The sequence below is a fragment of the Hippoglossus stenolepis genome, chromosome 1, assembly GCF_022539355.2.
Source record: "Hippoglossus stenolepis isolate QCI-W04-F060 chromosome 1, HSTE1.2, whole genome shotgun sequence".
Lineage (NCBI taxonomy): Eukaryota > Metazoa > Chordata > Actinopteri > Pleuronectiformes > Pleuronectidae > Hippoglossus > Hippoglossus stenolepis.
The window spans coordinates 10,837,130-10,864,857 of record NC_061483.1 but is presented as its reverse complement, the minus strand read 5'-3'; the positions used below and the strand labels follow the sequence as shown (position 1 = coordinate 10,864,857).

The 27,728-nt window shown below is 39.3% G+C and overlaps 1 protein-coding gene across 2 annotated transcripts in view; it reads left to right on the top strand.

Moving 5' to 3' along the window:
* The window catches only part of gpc6a (glypican 6a), a 126,894-nt gene that overhangs the window by 88,879 nt on the left and 10,287 nt on the right, over window positions 1-27,728 (top strand). Inside the window, exons 5-7 of one of the 2 annotated variants that reach the window (XM_035152296.2) lie at window positions 6,837-6,967; window positions 8,869-9,012; window positions 11,344-11,373. In XM_035152296.2, the coding sequence (XP_035008187.1) occupies window positions 6,837-6,967; window positions 8,869-9,012; window positions 11,344-11,373 (305 nt within the window). The remainder of the gene's footprint in view (window positions 1-6,836; window positions 6,968-8,868; window positions 9,013-11,343; window positions 11,374-27,728) is intronic. The other variant, XM_035152305.2, reaches the window with a different exon arrangement.

Sequence of the window (27,728 nt, the reverse complement as noted above, 5' to 3'; positions counted from 1 at the left end):
ATTGTCCCCCTCCATTAATTCATATCAACACTGGAAGTGCAATTACTGCACTAACAAAGTTTTGCTGAAGCTCAGTGGAAAAATAAAACCGAGGCAAGTTTATGTAATTGACTGAGTTGAAGTTATTTGAGAATATAACTGATAAGAAGAGAGTTCCTGCTTTCATATATATATATAAAAACTGTTCAATGCCTCTGTCCAGCTCCTTTGTGACTGTAGAGAATAATCCAAGTGACATGACCGCTTCCAGTTCACATAACTAGAAGAGTGATCTGCCTTTAAATCCTAAAGACGAGGTCACACATGAGGATTTTGAGCCTTACTGGAGGATTTCTCTGCTCCGAATTTGCCCACAACTTGACACTCTGTTCCTCTGATTGACTCCAGAGCGCTCACGCAGAGCCCAGTGTGATTTCTTTCCTTTTCCTATGTGTTTCATTTCAGTTGGGCCAGTCTGTCTTAAGTGGTGTGAAATAGTCCAAGATTTTCCACCTCTGACATCTGGGAGTGATCCTTTGCCACCGAGCAAGAAGAGAATGATTAACTCGCACTCGTATCGATTTTTTGGGTCTTTACGTTAACTTTTGAAAATCTCACGAGAGATTTAGAGGCTTACCTACCCATAAGACGTTGTTTACAAAATCATGTATCACTTGATATCTGCACTGTAGCTGGATCAGAGCCTGTCAGTAAAACGATCAATTAAGTGAAAGCGGGCACAGACCAACATTTTGTCAGTGTTATTCATGTCAGTATTTTAATCTATAGGTATCTTTCCGCAATGGGTATGAAACCAGAGCACATTTTGTGTATTGTAACTGATTTACAGGCACCTGCTCGGGATGAATCTAGTATTATGTGACAGAAATTGATCTTACAGTGGATGTATTTATTGAACACTCCAGCAACGCTCACTTCATCAAAAATGACAAACTGTTAAAGCGGTTAATTCGACATAACGCTGAGATCAGAAACCCAAGAAGCAGAAATAAAACAATGCTCCTGAGAAGTAGGAAAACCACGTAGCCGTCTTTTAGCGAGTTTACTTTAAAGTTGTTGATTTGTCATAGAGTCACGTATGAGTGATTGGTGTGTCCCCTGAGGGACTCCGCAGGTATTGGACTCTCTCCAATTCCTTCTGGGTGAGAGAGAGAGAAAAAAAAGTTTTCCATTAGAAAATAGAAAATAACAGAGCATGCAGTGAAGCCTGAAGCCAAACGACAAGAAAAGCTGGCACTATGTATCAAGAAGCAAACAATCATGCCAATACAACCCACTGTGTCAGTCAATGGGTAGATGGATAGTTGCTGTACAAATCAATATTCTATTCGTCAATTTACAATGCAAATTAATTATTTCATCCGTACATGAATTTCCAAACAAATACACCAGTCTAGATCAATGTTGGCAGAAGAGGGAAACACAAAACATGTCTGGTTAGTGATCTTAGTTTAGAATAGAGAAGAGTAATGTGGAAAACATCTTTGTGTAATTTTGACAGGCTCAACCTTTACAAAAAAATGCCAAAGAGAAAGGGAGAACTTTAAACTGCTATCCTCTCTCTGTGCGTATACCATTACAAAAACTATAGACAAAAAGATGTGTTGTGATCAATTTTTTGTGAGGTATTTTGCGTAAAAAAGCCTAAAGTCTATGGTTTATCCCTCTTCCCCACAGAAAATGCAGCTCCAGATGCTCCTGAAACGCCTCGTCACAAATACTTCCACACATTTGAATAAACGTTGCCCGCATGTGCTGGAAGTGGTCGACCGAGCAGCCGGCCAATCAGAGCAGGTCTTTGTCGGGAGGGTGGCCTTAAAGAGACCGGAGCTAAATCAAAGCGTTTCATAGGCTGAAAAAAACGTGTAAACATTAGAGCATGTAACCCTTTTCAAGTAATAACCCAGAGCAAACTCATGAGCCTGAATAGGAGCATAATAATAATAATAATACTTTTAAAGATATTTAACCAGTAAGCAGTGCTGTAGGTATCAAACCCTGTTTTGAGTGACATATTTTTAAAACTCTGTTGAAATGTTTTTGCAATCTGTAAAAAGAAAGACGGATAAATAAGATAACAAGCCCCCTCCCACCAGGACAAGTATCCAGGATAATACACTTGTGACTACACAGTGGTGACCGAAGGATGCTGGTACAGATGGTGTGAGCCAAACATTGTGCATAATTGAAACAGCTTAGTCTGCACACGAAATATCATCCTCTGCGAGCCCCCCCTTATGATTTATGGTTAGAACTGATTCAACGTGAAGATGTCTTTCATCAACAAAGCATTTCAAAGAAGCGTTCCCATATGTGACATCATTTCTGAAGCTATTTAAGCGCGTAGAAGTAACCTGCTCCTCATAGCTGTTCATATGGCTGACTCGCAGTCACAGGCCATCAAATATTCATTAAGGTATATGAGAAATAGGTTGTCAGAGCTCATGTGAGAACGCCATTTAGGTCTTTGAGTCTTTTTTTTCTGAATGAGTAGAGAATTGCTGGCAGTTTTCCCTCTACTCTCACTAAAGTCCACTGAGGCTGTTTTTTAGCAGTGGCATTAGATCAGTGATCTTACTAAACATAGTCAAGTGAAGACTCCACAGTGACCTCCGGCCACATCCGGATGAAAATCTAACCGAGCATCACGCCCAATTTGAGGCTCCGAAGTAAACAAACAGAAATGCTTCTTTTCACAGACACAGCCGGTAACAGACAGAGGAGGCTATGGTCTGTCTATATTTCTGTTCATAAGTTAGACTGTAGCAGCACAGACCAGGCTCACAACATATATAACCTGACACATGGGCATTTGGAAGAAGAAAAAACAAGTTGATAGCCTGAAGTTGTTATTGGCAGGCTGAGTTTAACAGGTTTGAACCATGAGTTGACAGATTCAGGGAAGAGCTCCACAATGTTAAGATTTATTTCTTGAGACCTTCAATTTTCTTGATCCTTTGATTTTAGAATTATTTAAAAAAAATATTTTTCAAAAGTTAAATTGTCTTTCCCTTTACTTAAAACTACATTGATGTTGCAGTTGTTACAATTAAAAGTGACATTGTATCTAATGATTATAGTTTTTTTAATATGGCCAGTTATCCAAATCCCAGTTAACTAAACCCCAGTTAACTAAAGTTTGGTAAAATTCTGACCAGTGGTGTCAGAGATACACTACTTGACGTGGGAGCTGCATATTTGTGGAAATTTCACAGTTCAATTCCCTATTTATAAAGACTTAATATAATTTGTTTCCAATGTTTTAACACATTTTTGTCTAAAAGCTTTTGACCTTTGCTATGGAGCAAATGTATCTCCTTTGTGTTCTGCATGTGTGTGAGCAGATTAGAGGAACGATTTACATTCTCCCTTTGGATTCACTGTTCCACTTATTTATAGTTGGCAGCAGTAACACAGAAAACACCACAATGCATCTGCAGAGATAAGGAAGAAGAAGACCCCGTAGCAAGCAAATACAGATGGAAATGATGAAAATTAAAGTTTCATGAGAAAGGAAACACACTCAGCAGGTATTGGTTTAAGAAATCTTGAATAGCAAAAAGCTTAAAGTCAAAAAGTAAACTTTACTTTTAACATAAGAGTGGTATTGATCTTCTCATCCGACTTGCAATTTCCTAAATGTCAAACTATTTATTTTAGAAGTCTGCAGTATGGAAAATAAATGAGCACTGACATTTGTGCTCTTTTGTACAAATGGTGTAGTTCTGCTTGAATCAATGTCACGAACCTGCTGGACAGTTCTCCTGAGTTATAGCCTGAACTTACAAACTCTCACCCGGTGGGGATTTGATTGTCACTATCAGTCTTCTGGGTGTTAAAATGCTAAGTTAAGACATATGAGCATGAGTCTTGACTTCAACACAATAATCTTTTGATCTGCTCTAATCCAGATTCAAACCACAACCAGAATTTCACCCACTGATCATTCGCCAAGGATCATTTCACCAGCTTGGAGGTTGGGTTGCAGCTGTTGCATAATTCTGTTGGGCCGAGACAGGGCCCCTGGATATTAAGTATTAAGACGGACGAAAGGAAGACTAGAATATATTTTGTGATATCTTTCTTTTTCTGCATAAAAAGACACAACGTGTGATAACATATTTTATTCTGTTTAAAATAACAAGATCAGACCTTAAGATCTTAGAATCCTTGGATTCCAACAGCAAGGTCATGGATACAGACAGCAAGTCTGAACAAATAATAACTAAACTCGGGAAAGTACGATATTGAGTCACTGACGTGCTATTGGTTAGTCTGATGATGGATCCTATTATCTCAAAATATTTATCTAATGTAAACAGAGATATTTTTGTTTTGCTTTCTGCCTGTGATTAAAGCCCTGTCTCAAGCCAGAGACCGTGGAAGTGTTGCTGTTTACCAGTGTCACAGCAGGATGTAAAATCGTCAGGCTGTGCTGCCGAAGCCTAAAGAGCTGTAGTCGAGACTAATGATCACTCCACATCAAAATTCTAGTCATGATAACCTATGATCTAATGATTTACACTGCCTCTCCTCACAGCTAAAGACGCAGCCGATGACTAATAGTGTTTCTGCTTCTCTTTTGTAAGGTGCACCCCCCCGGAGAGGCAAATAGGCTTCTCCTGATTGGTCCACATCCCTGTAAATGCCACTGCACCGAGATATAAGACTTCTTGATATCGCTGCCCTCCCACTTAACCAGCGCTAACCCTTCAAACACGACTTACTGGTCTTTTAATTACTTTTTTTTTGGGGAGAGACAGGAAGGAGTATAATGAAAATGTCAAACACATTATTTTCACTGCTGACTTCTCCCAGTCTGACATGATCAATAGTATCATCCGTCTGTATGAAAATGATAACATCACATTATTTTAGTATGATTAAGTGGCAATTGGGTGGGTAATTCATTTTAGCTATCGATTCTGAAGTAATAATGTCATGCTCCCTGCGCTTGTTTTATTTTTAATTTATACATAACATGTATTAATTTGACAGGTGCTCACAGAAGGAGACCTTGAAGTAAGAACTACGTGTTAGTGTAGGAGAACATTAGAAGAGTTCTCGTTAGGCAGGTCATAGTGTTAGGAGGTGTTTCTTGGAGGAAATTGGTCTTCCAGAGGTTCTATAAGGCCATAAGCCAGCAGGACACTATATAATTAGGTTTAGGGGCATTGGTGCACAACCAGATGTTGTTCTGTAGACAAGTATTAGTGACTTAAATTGTATTCAGGTGACCCTTTAAGGCTGATCAAAGACTAGACACACTTCTGCATTCTGGACCATCTGTAAGGGTTTGACTGGCCAGAGGAACATTGTGCTGGTTGAGCCGAAGGATCACCATGGCACGTGTCGTATCTTTCTCATTTAGCACTAAGAGACCGATGCAGCATGGTCAGTGAAGGATAGCTGGTCGTCAAACCTGACACCCAAGTTTCTTCAGTAAGGATATTAATGTTATGATTGGATGGAATGACTAAGACTTCATTCTTGGAAAGCAGTAGTAGGCATTCCTGCGTCTATGTGGATATTTCTTAGAAAGAGAAGTCGAGATTTGCACCAAGACTGTGGGGTCGTCTGGTGAGAAAGACCGGTATAGTTAGTGTTGATGTCTGTGTAGGAGTGATATGAGAAGCCTTTCAAGTAACAAGGACATGGTAGACAGGTATATCTTGGAATGAGACTTCTAAGAAGTAGCACTTACGGTACAACTGCAGCCTCCACATGCCATGCGAGCTTGTATGTATTGTTGCAATGGATATTAATTATTTTTTGCCCTTTTTCATGATATGCTTCAGGATTAGCGGTAAGAAAGATTTGTTTGTTGGGGCATGAGCTTCCCAAAACTTGCAACAATCGGTCGGAAGTTGTATAATGATACATGATTAATATGTTTTCAAGGACACAGTACACAAGAATATCTGTGTTTGAAATAATCAAGACGTGAATGGACACACTTTAAATACTTGTCACACACGTTCACATGCACTTCTCTACCACTCACTCCCTGATGGAACTGACTTCAGGAGCGATTAGAGGAAACCTTTAACATGCAAACTGGAGGGATCTGGGTATCGAACCACAGACCCTCTGATTAGTGGGCGTCCTGAGCCCAAGCCCAAGCCACACTTTTGGGACTTAGGTTACAACTGCAGCCTCCACACACACTTTTGAACTTGTCGTGCCTCTTGTTGAGTTCAAAAATTTATATAACACGTTTTAAGCGATACATGCAGGATTTGGTGTCTTATGTAAGTCATGCTTGACAGACATAAACAAGTGTCTGAGATGTAATTAAAAAGTAATTACTGGCATGAGACGAAGACATGGATTTTATGAATTTATTGAAACATTTTCACAATTTAGAAATACTAATGCAAACGGATGAATAAATCAGAAGTCTTGTCATTCTCTGTCTGGAGACATTAGCATATGCAAATCAATGATTTGTTTTATGTATAAGCCATTTGTAAACTAACCACATTGAAATTTAATTTGGACTTGTTGTTGCACAAACTCTAACAAGCACAAAGTCTATCTCGTTCTGCCTCTGTGTGTTTGTGTTTACATGAGGGCGCTGGCAGTTTCCTCTCTTGTTTGTGATTGGTCAGTGGCAGTCGACACACTCGGAGAAAGCCCTTTTCATTAGAACTCTCTGTTAGAGCTCAAACCTTAACCCATGTCAGGGATTGTACCCTCTGGGTTTTGAAACAAGTATTTCTAATCCTCTTAGATGATATAAACTTGTTTGTATGCATGTACTGTATGTGCTAACAGAGGTAGTGACATTTCTGTGTGTGCATCTGCATTGACATGTGTCCTCTGTGTTATAACAGATGCTATGTTACTGGTGGCGGACAGACTGGATGGACCCTTCAACATCGAAGGAGTCATTGAGCCAATCGACATCAAGATCTCTGACGCTATCATGAACATGCAAGACAACAGCATGCAAGTGTCTGCCAAGGTACTGTGCCCTAAGTTAGCTTTGTCTGCCATGCTTGAATAAGAATATACGTTTGTATTGAAAACATTGTATAGGGTAAATAATTATTTCAGTATTTTTTTATAGCATTTTTTTCCTAGGGGTTAAAATACTATCAGACTGGATGTTTAAATGTGAATACAGTTTATGTTCGGAAGCATCAGAAGCCTTGTTATACACAGTGATAGGATTCAAAGGACAATGTTCATATGCTACTTATTTACAAAAGCAAAGATTTTAAAAGAAACTTCTTAAATAACGTTAGACCACACATTTCTCTGTTGTACTTTGGCAAACAGTTTAATCTTATATGAGTGTGCTTTTAGAAGATAGTTAACATGCAAGGGAAGTAACTACATTAATTTCCTCTTTAGCATCTCTAGAGTTCAAATATCTAATCACTCAGTGGAATAGTTACAAATATGAAGCAACACCTCAGGATCTTATCACGTACAGAACATTTTTTTCTTGTCAAAAAGCAGCCCTCTCACTTCAACTTTTAATTCTGATGCTTGGATATATTCTGGCCCATCTTCACTCCCGGGTTGCAAAGGTCAGTGAATTAGATGTTGCATTCTTTTCTATATCTGGGGAGCTGCAATTCACAGCTTGACCCATTGTCTAAGCACTTGACGCTTGAAGGTTGCGCTCGGCTGAAAGATTGCTCTGAGATTACAATCTTTTCTCCCGCATTCACACCTCGGTCACCGCGCTTTGCGGAATGTGTCAGGCCACTCTGCATTGTGCCTTCAGTCTTGCAGCGCAAGCCTGTTGAAAATCGGTTTTCGTGTGAGATGTACAGGATAGTGGAATTGTAATCATGTTGAAGAAGTGATAAATATTAGAGAAAAGACAGCCTCTTGTCATGACGGCCATGTAGCACATTAGAGTGCTCCATCACATCCTGTGCCAGGGGCCAGCAGACAGGCCAGACAGGAATCCTAATGAGCCTGGCTGTTTGCAGGTCTGTTGTTTGGGCCCTAAGAGCCTATAGAGACGGAGCCATCTGAAAACAATCTATTCTCAGAATGAAGTTCTGTGAACGACACAGGAATTAATGTACGGTTCAAATAATAACAGACCTGCATTTCTTTTTTTTGACTCATTTTTGCCACAAAACAACAAAAGTTTGTATTTCAAGTTAATAACAGTGTTTTTTTTCCAAGGATTGTGTTTCGTGATATAGCGAGCAATTATTTTCCGAGTACTAATAAGCAAACACAAAGCACTAAAACTATTTATATTTTTCTTATCCAGACTTGTCACGGGTCAGTTGAAAATGGCATCGGGATTGTAAACATGAGAAAATATGTTATTGGCTGCATTAAAAACACATTCCTTTATTCCATACGTTATTAGTTTTATACCCATCATCAAAGCTCAATTATGTAACATTTTGTAAAGAACTGGTTTAACTTTGGTCCTTCATGTCTTTTTGACCTAGAAACTCTGGCCAAATGCATTTCTTTTTGAAGCTTGACTTTCATTTTCAAGCAAATTCCTTTTTGCCACCAATATGACACTTCCTGTGAAAGGAGACCTGGGCACTGATAGAGTGGATGGAGGTGGCTGGCTCGATATCGTTTTCTATCTCAGATCACCAACCAGAAGTGGGGCTGTGAGCAAATTGACAGAGGCTACTCCAAGGAAACCTTTCAGTGGTGTAGGCAAACTAAAACTTTTAGAGGATCAAAGAGAGTGTGTATTCTACAAAGACAACTTCACGCAGCTTTGGGCATTGTTTCATGCTGCAGACCAAAACCATGAGCCATTGCCCTTAAATATTAAATAATTCTTAGAGACTGACCAGTCCTTTTTCATTTCCACTTTTTCCGTTGTGTTTTCGCCCCTTTGCTGATCGTATCATCCTCTGTTCATTTTAGGTTTTTCAAGGGTGTGGCCAACCAAAGCCATCGGGAATGGGCCGGTCTGCACGCGGCATCTCAGATGTGTTCAACGCCCGTTTCAGACCCTACACCCCCCAGGAGAGGCCGACCACAGCAGCTGGAACAAGCCTGGATAGACTGGTACGTATACAGAGATAAGACAAGAAGACCAATATTGCTGTGTTTGGAAAATGTAAAAAAAAAAAATACTTACAAATTGTTTGAAAAATCTAAATATATTTGGTGTTAAATAGCAAATAAAGTGAAATATTTATAAAAATTATAAGCACGATATAAAACAAACATGTAAAGCCCGGTTCTTTGAGAGAGATGATGGAACAGAAAATAAATCTTGAAATAGTTTGTGTGAGACCACCAGTGGATTCCTAAAATAACTCTCTAATTGTTGGACTTTCACTTGAAAGCCTGAATTCTAGCCAGCACACGGTGCTGAGCATTCTTCATTTCTCACTCCATCTTTTAACAACTCAGTGTGTGTGAGTCTGAGCATGTTGAGATTTTTTTTTTTATATTACTGGCGGAGGCAGACCTGGTGGCGGCATGCTGAGTTTAAGGTAGACTTACCCGGGCTCAAGTCCAAAGGCCAGAAAAAGAATTGGGGACCTCAAAGATTCCAGCTGAAATGTCATCGTAAATCCATGCTGATATGTTCCCCATAGAGCTCAGGTGCTGTGTGACATCCACCACTGCAGTACTCAGAGTAAGAAAACAAACACTCCAACATACAATTTGAGAAATTATGGGTTTTACTTCTGAGAAACCATTAGAACTGTGTTTTCCCCAAAAATGATCCTACTCAAAACTAGAGAGAGAACATACCTCCACCACAGTCCTCATGTGAAAGCACATTGAAATTCCCTAGACCCAGATTTTTGCTTACACTAAATTGCACACACTCATAAATATTAGTCCCATAAATAAGCCCCAACATTATTGATTTTTTCTATAAAAAAATCAACGAAAATCTCACAATGTTAAAGAAAGTGGGAAAAAAAACTAATCCTGGATTGCCCCCTGATCCAAATCAACAAACTTGAATAGGTTAAAACTAATTCAGGATTCACCCATAAAACTTCTGGATGTCGAAAAGTCCACTGGACCGTGCCACTGAAACACACTGTGTAAGAGTCTTTATATGTCGAGCTCCAGTATCCAGCAACCTGCTATTATTATTATTATCATCATCATACATGAATATGTTAAAAGAAGGACTGGAAATCAAAGCAAAATTCTGTGTATAAACCGAAATAACCGGTTAGACACAGTATTTAAATTCTATGGTCGTACAATTTACACTGTATTATTCTTGATAAAATGACACAATACTATCGAATTTTCCCTTTAATGATGTGATATGTTGACTGACATCAATGTGTTGAATAGATTCCACTGAAAGACATTTGAGACAGTATATGTCAGGACATTTCTCTTAATGTCGTCAATTTATCGTCTGGCCAAACCATTTGACAAATGCTCCTTCGTGTAATCCTTCCACATTTGGCAAATCCATTTAATAAATAAAATCTGGTCCTTTTAAATAAAAGGTACAGTGGATAATCCTCTGCTGTATGAATTGTGTGACAGGATTAAAATGGAAAAGTATGCGGCAGCAGAGAAGTAGATTAAATGCTGTATACTGTGTCTGTCTTTACAAGAAGTCTGCACTTCCAAAAGCTGCAATTGTTAGAAATAAACACATTAAGTGTAATACAAAGCCAGACCCTTGAAAATGTTATTCTTGAATTCAGCATATCTTCAAATACAGGCCTCATTAGAAAAATCGAACCCAACCTTCCTCTTTGCTTCGTAACACTCACATTAAAGTGGCAGGGCGAAAGGAAAAAAAAAACTACTAAAAGGCAAAAGCACATTTTGAGGAACTCCGCAGGTTTCAGAATCTTTAATAATTCATGTTTACATGCTCTCGGGCCAACTTCTAGGAAAAGATGAGAACAAAAGTGCTCAGGGTAGGACTTACTCGCTTGATCGCATCTCGCTCGTGTTTCTCCATATCTCAGTTCCTTGTGTACATGTATGAAGGAGGTGAGGTCCATTCTGAAATATATCTGCTCCAGACAGGATTAAGCGATCATGTGTTTTCAGCTGAGCAGTGTTGAGTGCACTAAATAAAACACCACTTCAGACTAATTCTCCCCATCGTGCTGCTGTTTGTGTGCACGTCCTGGTATTTGCATTGATTACATGTGAGAGGTTTTATACTGATTTCATGTTTTTTCACTGGGAGTAAAGTGGCTTGAGGTTTTAAATCTCATGGTGAAATGAAGCCGGTGGATGGGAAATTTCCGCGGCACCATTTATCATTTAAACTTCTTCCCTCACTAACGACTAACGACATTCTTTTTGCTCCTATTCTGTCTCTCTCTCTCAGTCGCTCTATTTGTCCGATGTCCAATTAAATCTCTGTCTTCTTCATTTCCCTGCCGCTCCCAGAGGGTTGTCTGGAGGAGAATGCAACACAATGTAAGCCTTCAACTCCTCCTCTTACTTTCACCAAGTCATCTGTCTTGTGGGGTTTTAATCATCCTGCCCAAAGTGCTCCACTTCTTTACATTATTCAAAGTTGATATTGATTGCTTGTTGTGACACCGGCTCTTTATTTGCATTGGGGGAATTATCTGAAATAACATACATGGGTTCCATGGTGTTTCCGGAAGAAGGTTGTGAGTTTGAATCCCTTTCATTTTTTTCCCCGTGTTTGAATTTTGCATATTCTCTCTTTCCTTCAGTTGTTTCCATCATTCAAACAGCTCTGGTGGATTGGAGACTTTTATAAATGTTCCCATAGTCACGACTGGTAAACGTTTGCATGTGATGACCTAAGTATCCAAGGTGTTTCCTTACCTTCTTTCAAATGCCTGCTAAAATAATCCTGTTTACCAGCAGTGGCCAAAGTAGATGCTCTGCTGTTTATCCTGGATTTGCATGAATGTTTTGGATTCCACATGGTTGTTGATTCTCTCATCTTAACAACTATTTATCATGCAAAGGAGCAGATAGAGGATTTTATTTCTGACAAAAGGAATCATATCTTTTGAATGTTTCCGGAAATTAATTTGTGATGGCCTTGTGCAGTACTTAGTTTATTTTTTCCAGTATTTGGCATAAGTGCAACATACAATGTATGAGACCATAATAACACAAATGGCTGAATACTGTTTATCAGGGTATTTAAAAGTGTTGCTTGTCACTGCCGAGGTCAATGTTTTATTTATTACATGGATTCACAATTACACATGTGTAGTGAAATGCTTGGTACACCACAAGGTCCACTAGTGCAGAGAGCAGTAATATTGATACGCCTCCTCAAGCCTTGACCTCAGAAGGTCAGATGTATGTATAGAAAACCAGAGGCCACAACTTGTGTCTTTTGTTCAGTTTTATTTTTCACTCGTGAACAATCTGATTCACCAAGGCAGCAGCAGCTAATCGCGTAATCATTGACTGGGACCAACTTCCACACACATTCAGCGAGAGAAGAAAAGGTCAGAGGAAGTAGTAGACGCATTTTTCTGAGATCAGCTACTTTGATTAAAAAAAACATTGAATTGCTTCAGGCTGGCACAAAAACAAGGAGCAAGGTTTGGTAAATATATGACTTTGATCGCTGTTGAACACTGAGGCTTATGAATGACTGTAAAGCTCCCAGTCATCATTACCCACAACATCCATGGTCCGTTTTAGGAGGATTTTTGTAGATGTTTTCAAACAACTCATCTCAGATCAGACCTGATCGTTTAAACTATTAAAATCTGAGAGAGGTCCGTCTTGGAGGGTTTATTACAACAAGTTTATGTCAGAGCTTCCTTCACTTCATGTGAGCAAAGAATTTCTGTAAATACAAAAAGGATGAATTTAGACACATTTGTGGGCTTGAAAAACAGCTCCGTGTGGACGGAGGTATTATGTTTTCATGATGTCTGTCCGTCCACTTCGAGGGAAAATCTTCAAATGTGGCACAAACACTCACATGGTTTCATGGATGTACTGATTCGATTTCGGCTGTCAAAGGTCACTGTGGCATCACGTCTGTCCCATTCTTGTGAGCACGATACATCAGGAATGCCTGAAAAACTTTTGGCAGAGGCAAACAGCCATGAGGCGGTTATTCAAATTACTTGTGCTTCGATTTATGATTGTCTTGGAGTATTTTTCTTTTTTCTTCTTTACTTTTCTTTTCTTTTAATTGAGACTACTGGACTGTTCACTGAAACAACTAAATCAATGATTGATGGCATATAATGTATATTAAGTGTAAGGCCCTACAGTGTTTACAGTGGAATCTCCTTCCTCTGATGGTAAAATAAGAATGATGGTATTTTCACTGCTAAACTTGAAAATGTTAAATTACTGTGTCAGGAACTGGTTACAATCTTCAAAAACTTTCAGATGATTGCTCACCATTTTTACAGTTATTCCTCATTCATGACCCAATATGATGAAGGTGATGGTGGGATGAACTTAGCACCATCATTTCGTTTTTGTGTTTAGTGCCAGTTGACAAATGTTGCCACACTTCAAAATAAGATGATAAACATTCAACATGTTAAAAACCTGTTAAAACATCCATGAATGTTTACCACCGTGAGAAGGCAGGCTGAGTTTGGCATAAACCTTTGCTGTGAATGTTCACACGACTAGCAGACAGTCCACAGCAGCAGGCGGACCTCAGCTCAACACTGCTCTGTGAGTATTGTGTTGTCCTGTGTGTCTCCACACCACTGACTGATAAGCTCCAAAAGTTTAATCATAGAGAGATACCTTCACAAACAAGAATCCCACCAAGTTTGGTACAAAAATATGTCTGTGTGTTTTTAGTTGTTTTGCACACACACGGGAGAGGAAAAACAGAAAACAATACCCTGCCCTTGGCAACACAGGGTAATAATACAACAAACGATGACTGAATTCCGTGTAGCTGCCTCAGTTTTAGGGTCTTGGTATTTGCATGCTGGTCACACCATCAGGTTTTCTGAGCTGAACACAGTCATTATTAATGTTATCAGTAATACTGGTGCTGCTGTGCTATTGTTACTTTTTAATTCGGTCGCGAAAAGGGTCTTTAGGTTTTTTGTCCCTATCCCGTTATGCGACCCGTAAGGGCTTGTCTCTTGAAAAAGTGCCCTGCAGTTAAAAAGTAAATTAATCCTTTATGATGGTGCAGGTTAGGGGGCCTTTGTAGTCATGGTTACAATAAGGATCATGGTCAATGTTGAATGTCCGTCATCAACAGTGGATTATCCTCCACTGTGTTTCATATTCACATTTATATTCTGAGAGAGTTGAGAAGTCCATAACTTGTTTTATAACAACATTTATATTCTTCACTTGTTTCCCCATTGATGAGCAGATGTCTGATGGCACAATTCTGACAGAAATTACTTTGTTCTCTGTCAGCATAAACTAACAATGCTGACAGAATGTTACTGTCAATTTCTCCATTACACAAATGCTCGCAGGGAAAATGTGATGGATGTCCACAGAGGATCCCATCATCGATTCATCTGACCAATTTCTAAATATTTTGAGCCTCCTTAATGGGTTGTTTGTTGTTGAGCACTGTTGAAATGAGCATGCAGCTGGAAAGAAAGTACATCCGTCATTAGCAGGGGCCAGGCCTCTCTCCATGCTCCATTTCACGTTGTTTTACGCGGTGCCTGCACCAGGAAACGATCTGGCAACAGCCATTTTTCTAAGGAAGGAAAAGTGAAGAGTAAATGATCAGTGTTTTACTCCTTCAATCCATCACAGTAAAACAATGGTCATAAGCACCAAGTATAAACTTGAGTGTGCGTTTGTTATGGTAAACACACTTTACTGAAAGGACTGAAAGATTTTCTGGAGATTTAAAGAAACACTGAGTTTGAATGCGTGAAAAGAAAACCCCTGAACATCCTTTTGTTTCAGAGTGGGAGCAGAAATTAGCAGAAACTCTTCCCTTATGAAACTGTCGTCTCTGCCAGAGTCATTAAGAAATCACTCCACCCATTGCACTCGGAGACACCAATGCCAATTATGACAAATGGTAACACAGCAAAAAGGGTTAAATCCATGAGTCACGCCATAAGATGGATCCAGTTACAGCTTTAATGAAATGCTGGCATGCAACTGCAAATCTACTCTCTACAGTTTTTGTCTTTAATAGCCACAATTTCTGCAGGCGAAAAAAGAACAAATGTTAAGACCAGTTAATCGCACTGGCATGCTAATGAAGCAGCAGTAACAACCCCAGTGTGTGAGCGCTGGTTGGGTGTCTAAACTCTATGTTGCATTGTGCTGACTAAGATCCGGGGGAAAAAAGAAATGCCATTACGGCTAAGCAAACAAAGCAATCCAGATCATGTAATTGTCATCATCATTGTGGAAGAATGGTCTTTTTTTCATCAAGATCAGTGCATTATTCACAGGGAAATCAGTGGAAATGTAAAACAAAATGCCCGTTTTCGCAATGTTAAAGAAGGGATCAAATCTGCCCCTTTGTCCAGATTAATTCTTCTTTCTTGGCCGATGTCCCATCCAAGTTTCATGGAAATCCATTCAGTGGTTTTTGTACAATTCTGCTGACCAACAAACAACCAACAAACAGATTAGAAGGCCCAACGATCCCCTTAAATCCAATCAAGCTGCACCAAAATTGCACACACTCAGGCTATCAGGCCCCTAAATAAAGATTTTTTCTATCAATGCTTTATTTAATGTGCAAATCTGTGTAAATGTCAAAAATCATATATTTCGATAGGGTTAAAGAAAGTGACCGGAAAACTTTTCCTGTCCGACAAAATTTATCTGCTTCTTTCTTGGCCCATGTCCCAGCTTTGGTGAAAATGTGTTAAGTATTTTTTATGTTATCCTGCTGACAAACGAACAAATGTACAGGGGTGAAAACATAACCTCCTTGGTTGAGGCGATGAAATGATGAAAAGAACAGGCTCCACCACCTGCCGACAACTTATACTTACACCACCTGTTATGAAGAGAGATTATGTTTGCACTGCAGTACCTTCTATATCAATCAGTTCCAACTTGATGAATCCTCTATTTTCCTGCTCTATATGCCATTTTTGTCTGCACAGTGACTGCTGTGGGCGTACTTATTACAGATCAAGATGTTCCCAGCTGCTTCAGGTAGAGGTGTGAAGTTTCAGGCTTTGGACTGAGAGAAGTGACAACCAGAGATTGATGTTGTGACCCAATTCAGCTCCATTGCAACAGCATTGTGTGGATGACATGAGCAACCACACAACCGCGCTGTCACAAATTGGACAGATGTGTTCTGTCAGTGAGTTGCTTTCTTTCCAACGTTGCTCTGCGGCCACAGGACGGAGGAAGCCTGTTCTCATGGCTCTGTTCAGTCAATGTTTAAAGTGTAGTTTAAATTAAAAGTCAATCCGGAGAACCTGGGATCTTTCCAACATTTTACTGGTCCACTTTAAATATTCATTTGATACCTACATTATTGATGAGTTTAAAATAATGTGATGGTGTTAACTGTTTTTTCTCAATATTCACCTCTGTGGCTTAATAGAGGGCGATGAGTCTGTCTGCCCTGCGGTTATTTTGTCTGTCAGAAGAGATGGAAATCTGACAGAGACTGATGCGTAATCAGCCTTGCTCACTCAACAGAGACCTGTCTCTGAAAATGAATGAGGATTAATGTACGTGGACAGACACAACAGATCAATGTGGGCACCTTGCAGCTCCTCAGCTTCACTTAAAGTTTTGACAATGTTCATTAAAATATCTAAAAACGACCACATCTATGTTATTTTGAATAATGTACTGACAATATCCAAAATGATTCCAATAATGTTCACACCCAGAGAAATCCTCAATTTTATTCAAGGAAATTGGACGTTTTAGTTTGTTCGCCTTTAAAATGCGTCATTTCCGCTTTACCCATGGCTTTGTCCGCCTCGGCTATATCTGAAGGTGATAATGACGTATGACAAAGTAAACGCACTCTGCTGGCATGTTTGCCAGTCAGCTGTTTTTTGTTTCTATTAGTCACTCGTAATGCAACACGATAAAACTTATATTTTCCTGGTGGTGAAGACAACAACTCCCATGATCCCACGCTGCTTCACGACGTCATCCAATTAGGTCTTTTGTTATTGTTTTGATTGAGAAACCCCAGTGGCTGATGTTACATATACGTATAATTAAACTCATTGTCACATTCATGCCTTCACCCAATTGCTTTACTTCCACCCAGCTAATATGATGTAGTCTGCTCTTTTAAATCTTTTGAAGTTGCCTCTTTAGCTTCACAGTCTATTCTTTCTTCTTGGCCTAATCTACATGATTGCCTAAAGATGTCTGTACTCTTTGCTCTCTCCAGTTATTTCCTCCAATATTTTCATTCCTTGTTAAATTAGCAGCACACACACACTGTTGCATCATTGAAAAAGTATTAGGCAAGAAAATATTCTTCGTGGATGTGTTTGTTGGGGATTTTAATGTTCTAGAGTCTCAGAAAGATATGTTTTTGAGCAAAAACTGGTCTGCGTCAGTGTCCCTGTTTTGGCAGGAAAGGAAAAAGGTCTGTTGTTGCTACACAGCTATTGTGATGCACAGCTGCCTGGAATTATAAACACAATATGGTTCATAAAGAAGGGAAATATTCCTGTTAATTAAAAAAACGTGGTGCTGTTGTGTTGTTTGGTAGTTTCACGTTTCTCTCCCTGGTTTCTTTGATAGTTCCTCTGGCTTTTGCTGCATATTCTACTGTGATCAAATCACAATATGAAAGTGCAGCAAGACTTTACACGGACTAAATCGACAGCGTTTGAAAACTCCTGACTGAGACGGCACGACACTTCCTGTCAGATTTCCAATTCCACTCGCTGGAGAGTAATGAGCGTCAGTGACAGCCTTTCACACCTAAACATCTCAAACATTAGGACTTTGGATCAGATCTAAAAAATAAACGACAGAGACCGAAGCTGTGAGGATTGTATCTCCCTGTGCCACATCGTTTATTATTACAATCTTACATAAAAGCAATAAAACAATAGACGCCGTTTCATTTGTTGGTTGTTAGCAGGTTGTTTGTGCCTGGCATGAAAAGTAGAGGACAGCTCTGATTTTGTGTCACCACGTAAATTTAACGATGTACAATAACACCGCCAAACATGCCATTAAGGAGTTTGTTTTGGGGCTGGTACATTCAATGAATTACATCCCACATCTTGTCCCTGCGTCTGAAATAATTGTATACTCCATGCAGGTTGCATTCTGCCTCATGGAAATAGCAGCAGTGTGGGTAGTGTGCGGTGTGATGCTGTACACACTAAACTACTCTGTGGTGTTTTCTGTGAGCTGACCCAGTGGCAGTCTGATTAATTAACCAATCACTAGACTGCCAACAGAAAGAATCTAATCACCTCTGTTGCCATCATTCATAGTCGATGACCTCAAGGAAAAGATTGAGACCTATCATAGACGTGGCGAGTCACACCATTCGTTACCAGTATCTTCAGTTTTTATGAATATGCAAGTAATTTCCCATCTGAAGCCCAAACTGGTCGAACAAACTTCCTTCACCCTCTGAGCAGCTTTTTTTGTATTTTCTGCTTGAAAGCCACAGCATGTAGTGGAATCAGCCTCCCTGCTCATCACCAGGCTGCTGAGCCCGCTACTGTTTCCCATGACACAGTGTGGTTAGCGCATCTGCCTAAAGGTAGAATATGTTTACCCTGCTTTAACACAGCACAGCCTCCATGTGGGTTGGCTGGCAAGCTGAAATAAACCACAGTATGTCCATGGAAATCCTATTCAGTGCATTATTCAAAGCCCCGAATCACTAAATGCTGGACCGTTGTGTCTGAGGTAAACTAACCCAGTTGCTTTGAGCATAACAAGGAACTGGCCATTTAGTGCTGCTTCCCTTCGGAGGGGTTTCTTGCTTTTTTTTTTTTTTCCACTATGTCCTCGTCACACTTAATTTAAATCCCCAAGTGCAAAGAGATAGAGTGGTTCAATCCACGCTATCATGAAGTTCCTGTTGGTATCCATGTGACCTAGAAAATGGAGGACTTTCAGCGATCCAGCAGTCTAGGCTTACAAATTTATCAAGGTTAGATAAATATGTATAGAAATATTTGGTGCACGGTAAGTCCGTGCAGTCTTTCTCCCCAGCAGTGCCCACCTGCTCCATTTATCTTATATTTCCGCTTTGGTTTGGACCAAGACAACTGATGCTACCTTGTGCCAACTGTGCTTCAATACTGACGTAGGAATAGAGTCATTGGTATTTTATTGCATTGGTCTATTCCATCCCATTGGTGTGCATTTGGATGATGGTGATCAAGAATGGCAGAAGATACAGAGGATTTGTATCATCGCTCTGTAATGATCGGGATGGATACTAGATGAAAGAAGAAGTCTAGAATAACAAATTACTCTCAAATCTGGTGCTTTGATGCAGATTTTAAGGTCAATCAATACTAATACCATCCTCACGATAACACATTCATTAAATTCAATTCCATACCCGTGTCCTGATACAGGATTAGAGTTTGTTCTTGTATACTACTATACTACATTTCACCTTTCATTTTATGGCCTATCATGCAAATATATTCATTTTTGACATTTGCTGACTCAAAGCATCAATGAAGCTCAAAGGAACGGCAACAAAAAAGTCTTGGAGGAAATCCGCACTTGGTCGAGGTTGAATCCAAATCTTGGAGTCAATCAATTCGCTTCAACTAAACTCATTAAACCATGAATAAAAGACGTGTGGAACATGTAAAACTTAATGGTTCAATATCGGTGTGTAACATTTGGCTAGATTCCAATGTTTTTACAATTTTTTCCCTCGTGAGTCCAGATTTATAAAGTTGCCGTAGTAACTTTGCCTCGCAGTGGAGCATCTGCTTACAGAGGCTTTTGTCCCCAAATGGTGTGTTTACCCTTGGGATGGGACACAAAACCAGCTGTGGATGAAACTTCCATCTGTGCTTACATTAGTCAAGTCACGGTTTGTTAAATATGGCTGCGCTGTATTAGAACTGCTCGCCATCCCTATCATTTAAGGTCCAATTTGACTTGCTTTGTAGAAACATAAACTCAATTCTGTCCAACATGAAAGGGGGAATATTCAAAGATAGAGCAGTATTTGGTTTAGCTGCCATCTTTTATGGAGGGTTTGGGCTTTATGTGTTGTGGTAAGATTTGCAGTTGCCTCCCAGGACGTACAGTACCTCACTTGGATTCAGTCTGACACAGTCGCAGTTTAGCCATACACACACACAAGCAGTACTTTCTCAAGGTTTGGCGGCTCAAGCTCAGTTTTCTCGTTGTGATATTTATACGCTGTTGCTCTGTGTGTAAATTATAGTTGTTGTTGTCAAGTGGATCAGAGAAAATATACCTGAAATGTCCTCCAAGCCCAGTTTTTCTGTCTGTGGAGCGACCTCATAAAACTGTTACAGATATTGGCTGTAAGGTCACTTTCTTTGTGTGTGTTTGGGTAATTCATCAAAACAGGAGGGCTTGTAATGAACTGCTAGAAATGAGGCTGTGTATTTTGTTTGCTTGTCGTTCATCCTGGGACCTAATCAAGTCGTTATCGCTGCGCTGACCCTTCTGTTATCCATCTTTGATTTTCAGCCTGAATAATAACTCATGTACAGATTTGGAGTCCCTCACAGCAGCTCCATCCTTTCAGTCGGTGCAGAAACTTCTAAACGAACACCTGCTTCAAGGTGCATGTGCTTTTCTTGGGAAAAGAAAAATCATTAAATTGAAAATTTACAAATAATATATGTAACAGATTAAATTGTTTGCTGTTAATATTGTTTGATTCTGAAGTATAGGGAAGGATTTGCTTCCAATATAATATAATCACAATTTTTAGAATCTTGTCTTCGTGTTGCGTTGCGTTGCGTTGCGTTGCGTTGCGTTGCGTTGCGTTGCGTTGCGTTGCGTTGCGCTGAATGAGTGGTCTGAATGGACATTTGCATGAAAACTCACCCAGACACATAAAACTGCACTGGAATCCGAGACAATATATTTTCTTAGCGTGATACTTTATTTAATTGTTTTTGTTTTTGTAAAGGTTATGACTGTGTCACCTTTGAGACTTGTATCTTTTATATTTAATTGGTTTTATATTTAGTTCTTTACCATTACTGAAAAAGTTACATGTTATCCACCAACACTTTTATGACAGTTGTATTATATTGGATGTCTGATTTATTGTTATTTTATTCATGCGATTGGAAAAAGAGAAGAACTATTTCAGATCAGAAATCATCTCAGTAGCTTACAGGTGCTGTGTTTGTTCTTGGATATTGGTGAGGAGCAGGTTATCTGCTGCTGCTGCTAATGTTTGGTTTGAAAGTCTCTATTGACAAAAGGGCTTTTTCTCCCTTCAAGGGGTCTGACAGGCAGGTGCTCAGGGTCTTGATAGTGTCTTATAAGTGAGTTCTTCATGCTCTCTTCTTCTTTCTTATGGCTCACATGTTAGTTAATGTATCTAATCTATTCATGACCTGCGACATCCCGGATCAGACACAGGCCTATCACTCGTTTGAAATAAACTATATCATGTCCTAGGTTTGGGTAATAGTCTAAATTCTCACTTGTAAGTTAGTACAAGTGCATATAAACTTGAGTACAATGAAGTAAGCATTGTAGGTGGTTTGTAAAAAAAAGAAACTCAAATGATTGTGATGATTAGATTTTCCTTTGTCTTTGTGTGTTCATCACCTGCCTCATTTCTGTATTAGCACAAGAGTGCAGCTCAGGCCACATATTTCTATATGAACCTGACCTGAGTGGCCAAACAGCCTCACATGGGCAAAATGTGATGTGGTGAAATAATGAATATGATAATTGAAACACTGCAGTTTTGAACATTGACCACACACCATGCAGCTCTATAGGCTTTGACCTTGTCTTGTTCAAACTGAGCCCGGATCAACTCAAAGCAGAAAAATACAGAAACCCATCATGTGCCTGTCCTGACTACAACCTGAACTCTGATGCTGCTTTAACAAGCTGGTTGAGAAGAAAATGTGTGAGAATATTTTAACCTTAAAACATATTGAGAAACAATCACGTGTGGCTTCATTTCTCTCTTACTTTCTTGGCATATTTAAGGTTGTGGAGCATAATAACTTGCTGTTAAAGCTCAAAAAGCTGTAGACGTGCTTCACACATCTCCCTCTTCACTTATCACTGAGTGTGGAATGAGGAGACAGATTATCTTCATTTTGTCCTTCCGGCACTGGCTTCCTCTGAAAAGCTGTACCGATTTTAATTCTATTGTTAGTATTTAAACGATTCTCGTCATTTAAATCATCCTGAGGTTGAACAAACCTGTAGATTATCATGCAAAGCCCATTTGGCTGTTCCACTGCTGTTCTGGCCTCAGATGAGAGGGGGGGGGGTAAAGTTGTGGCCAACTCTCCTAAAATTCCATCTATTTTGTTTACCAAGAAAATAAATGTTGCTTTGTTTCCCAGCTTAGCCATCTGTTGTTTTTATTCGTGCTTGTTCTTCTTTTACTTTTCATTTTATTATAATACTTTATGATTTCAAACAGCAACTGTCGTATGAGTCATTTGAAGGACGGACAAGCTAGTGATGCGTGCTATGGTTCCAATTAATGCTTTCTTCTCAAACAGTGAGTCATAGCAGATCACACTATTCTTATGAAATCGATTGAGTTGGGCTGTGTTAATGCTCCATGTGTGTTACTGTTGTTTACAATCATAATATTTAATCCTTCTGCAGTGAGTTATAGCTTCACTCTATTCATTGTGACAACCCCCACAAAGGAAAATTCACTGATAATCTACTCACCACTTTGCTGAGTCCTCAAAACCCTTTTGGAGTTTCAGGTGTAAACAGTGTTGCAGCCAAATCTAAAACAATTAAAGTAAATGGTGAATGTAATGTAAATGTAAAAACACACGGTGTAAATGAGACAGTTTCAAATTGAATTTGAATGTCGGGGGCTTACGGACACTTGGATGAAACCACAGGAGCAGTATGGAGGCATTTAATGTTTTTGTCTGTTGTTTTTTTTCTGTTTGAAGAAGTGGTCACCAGTTACTTCAACTGTTTTGGATTTGGCTGCAACACTGTTTACACCTGAAACTCCTAAAGTGTTTTGAGGACTCAAACACTTCACCCACCTCTCATAGCATAGTGGTGAGGGAATTTAAATTTTGGGGTAAACTCTCCGTTAAAGATAGAACGGATTAGTTACATTAGATAAATTAGATAATTAGATTATAGTTTCGATATAGATTAACACATAAATGCTTGTGATATACCAAGACAAAAGTGTAACCATCCAAAAATGAAAAATAAAAATGAGAAACTGGTCCTTTCCAACTGTCTGCATGTTTAATAAGGTGAGAGCAATGTTATGTAGAGTCGACTGTATGTCTATGAAGCGAAGCAGGTGGATATGACCTGTGAAAGTCCTAATTAAAATGACTGGACCTACATTAACATGCACTGCTGGTGGCCGCGCCACATGCTTTGACGAATAAACAACCACTTGACAGCACCTCCAGGACTCCACAAACCCTGGAGGAGGCAGGTGTTAGGATGAGTGAAAGTTGTTTTAGCACAAGTTCCCCCTGAGTGACTCATCATTTTTAGTTTGTATCTTAAATAGAAAACGGTTACCAATGAAAACTGTACAAGGATCTGCTTTTCAAGAGTATCTGAATAAACTTTGAATACACGCACATATATAAAGTTGGTTTCAATGGTCTGAGCTCCCTCTCAAAGTCTCTTTTGAAGCAGTTATATGCAGAAAGAGTTCAGGGTCAGTTTTGTTATTTCTCCTCTCTATGCTGCCGCTGTAGACTTTACAGAAATCACAGACGTTAACAGCTCTCTAAACTCTCTTCACTTGAAAGGTGAACGCAGGAATAGGAACCATTGCCATGTGGCTGATCATCTTGTTTTTTCGCAATAGACTTGTTTTTCATGTGTGGGAGTAATTTAGTTTTTGGTGCGAGTCCCGCTGGGCCACTTGGGCCGCTGGGTCTGATATGATAAAAGAAAACACTTTTGTCACTTTACTAAACACAAATTGCAGTACTGCTCCAAAGGCGTAACCCATAAAAATGGTAGCTTTTTACATCAAATGTAATTATGCATTATTGTCATTGGATTCTCTGCCATCTTTGTTGTAGCTCAAACATCTTTCATTAAATTATGACAATATATAGAGTTTTTATGAATGAATTTTAACAAATATGAGGACGCATCTTGATGCAATTATTGCAATAAATAATTCTTAAATCTGAAGATAAACTAATTTATAAAGAGCCCAACTGAGAGAAAACCCATCACAGTGTCTATGAACGAACCTGCACTTGATATTATCAGTAATTTAGAGGTTTTCAGCCGTGAACTCTGGACTGAGACGAGGAGAGACTCAGGCTGCAGCAGCAGCAGCAGCACAGATGCGCTGGAAGCAGAAACTATTTGAGTGTGTAGTGAGACTCGGTGCCCTGGGTGCTCATGTAAAGACTCGCGGTTAGATTTTGGTCTTCACGATTCACCCCAAGCACAGAGCGTGTTTGCATTTATTTATGAACAAGTGTTTGTTTACTGCTGTGGGTGAGTAGGAGAATACGATGTGCTCATACTGGACTCTTGACACTGTTTATGTGGAAAGAACATTATACAGATGGAAGACGCTGCATTATACTTTCATGGGTATCAATTCCCCAAATGAATAATATATATAGATTTATTTAGTTATATGTTTAAGTATAAGGTTTCCTTCCTCCCAGGCTCCAGTTCACTGGAAATATGAAATGTTGTAGACACTCAGTTGTCAGGCTTGGACCATATCGATATATATTTAAGTTTAAGTAAATCTGACCCAAATTTTTGTTGTGAGCAGCAGGGGGCTGTGGGCCATCGTGAATCAGAGCCACACCAGCGTGCGTTAAACCTAACCAGCTTTGGTTTCTCCATGACAGGATTGCCACATCAAATGTGAGGGCAGTCTCCTGCTGTGGCATCCTGTTGGTACAGGCCCTTTCATGTCCTGTTAACACCCGAGGCTTCACTGTATGCACTTTCCCAAATCCCCAGTGTAACTAGGACATGATGAGGGGGGTGTGTATGTGTGTACGTGTGTGGTCAATTGTCCTCTGATAAATGTGTGGTCTATTTTTTGGGGCCATTACCGGTGTCCATGTGCACTTATAATGAGTAATGGTGGCTTCAACGTTAACTGGAGGGTCAAGAATAAATAAATGGCATGTTGTACGGAATAGTTTTTGTCACGATTCCGTAGATATAATATAATCAGGATATAACCAAACAAAATTAGTTTAGATGTAGTGTTTGACCCAATGAAACCATTTTCTCTGCTGAAAAAGATTATTAATCCATCAATGTTTAGAGGGCAGGATTAAGAATGATGGTGGTATCTCGCTGACACCAATATCCAAAGCCACAGGCATACAAAACAATACTGACCAGCTTCGGATGAGCTGCACAAGCCGATGTAAATCAATTTCCTGAAAAAACAACAACAGTTCTCTCATTTAAGTATTTCCTCAAAAAAAGAAACGTCCACAGCAGCTTGTAATGAAACGGAGCCTGCAGGGTTTCTGGGCCAGTTGTGCCATCCACTATTCATTGGTTATCTCAAAACAAACCGAAATAACACCCAACCCAACAAGACCTTTGCTAACATGAACATGTCAGGCTAAATGATTTAAGTATGATGAAATAGTTGCAAACTGTTACCTGGAACTACCGAGCCTTTAAAAAGTCCTATTACTGTTTTGCAGATGATATAATAAATTGTATGTCTCATTTAAACCTAAGAACACAGCCATGTTGTCAGTATTAATTAAATGCCGTAATGCTACTACACTAAATGCCTTCTAATTTCGCACAGTAACTTAAAAACAACTGTGGTTTTGTCCCTGTAGTGTTGTAGCCTACCTACAATAATAAATATGCTGCTGTCTACATTATAGATCTGCAGCAGCGATGTTTAAAACAAACTAAATGATTTCATGAGATGAGCTGCTGAGGTTTATGTCCCGACGCTATCATCAGCATATAGATGTTAAATAATATGAGGTGTCGTTCCTCGCATTTTATTGTAACTGTAACATTTTGTTTATTCTTTTTTGTGTTTGCGGTTCATCAACTTGAGACTCAACATAAAGTAGAGCCTATTGAGTCTGGTGTTTGCAATCCGTCTGGCACTGCAATGTGTTGCATCAGTGAACACAGAACAGAGCAAGTGGTCCTTCACAGAGGAGCAAGAGTTTATAACCTCTCATTTTTCTTTTTAAATTAAATTTTGAATCTCATTGAGGGATAACTTTCAGAACAACAGCTGACACATGCAGATGTGTAACCCTGTTAAATATTTAGCATATTGAGGAGTCGTTATATAAGCTGTCACAGCCCCCTCAAGAATAGCAGAGTTAATTTATACTGTATGAGGTGTACTCAGCTATGACTTTGTTGAATGAATTACCGGCTACTGTGGTTTAAAGCCAATGTTAAGATAAAGAAATGTTGCTGCTCACTGGGTTTGTTGGAGCTAATTTGATAGTCCTCCTCTCCCTCATCTGTCTCCTCCAGCCTCAAACAAGTGCCAACCACAAAGCACTCTGACTGCACTGTGACTGACGGCTAACTTTTCTACAACTAAAATATACATCAGGGTTTAGAATTTATTAGAACTAGCTCGGCCTTTCTTTTTTGGGAGATAAATGAATGTCTTTCCCAGCGTTTAGTCCTCAACCTCAAACCAGTAGCTCCACCTGGATGAGAGGCGGGTTATCACAGGGTTTTAACGTAAAGAATCAACCATTCAAACGTTCAGGCATTTTAGAATCACCAATGAACCAAACCTGCAGTGAGGCAACCGTGACAACCACTGCACCGCCATGTCCACCATATTGTGCATTTAAAGCACGATTCCAAATACAAACGATAAAGCTAAAATCTCAACCCTGATGTGTTGCTCGTCCAATTTTTTTGTGTGTTAATAAGCATCCAAACATAATTATGCTACAAACACAAAAATAATGAAGGCCTGTTTATATTTCTATTTATTTCACTGTAGAGTGAAGGATCTGGAAATAACAGAAAAATGCTGGTCCTTATTTTTTAGAAGTGTTAAGTAAACAAAAGTGTAAAGTAAAGTAACAAGGACAAACAAGTTGGTGATGATGTAAATTAGTATGTTAGCTATTTGCTAAATATGCCAGCAACATTCACCATTTCGGTGCTTTGTTACCACTCTTGAATACAGTTTACTGATGAATGATCAATTATCAATCAAACCTATTAACACATGTTTGACAGTACAATTAAATGTGTACTTTCAATACATTTGAGAGAATGTATACATCTTGGGGAAGGTCCTGACGGAGAGATCATTTTAAATATCACAGGACTTCAAATATGTACATATTTGTGTATTTTGCAACTCAGCTGACATATTACTAGGATTAAGATTAGAGGTCTTTGGAAATATATGGGTATAAATTGTATGAGACACATATTTTGCAGCCTTTGCTTTTTTAGAGCCCTCGAAGAATTCAGCAGCTAAAATTGCCTCAAGTCCAAAACAATTTAAAGAAAAAATTGCGACGCTGCTTGAAAGCAATAGAATTTCACGGAGAAGGTCGTGACCCGTCAACAATGTTCTCTCTCACCAAAATATATTCCAACACTCACACAAACACACACACATGCTCTCACACAACATCACCTGTCTAACACTGGGCTCAGTTGGTGGCTTTATTCTGTCTCATGAAGTAATATCGAGACCTGTTTGTTTTGAGATGGCCTGTAAA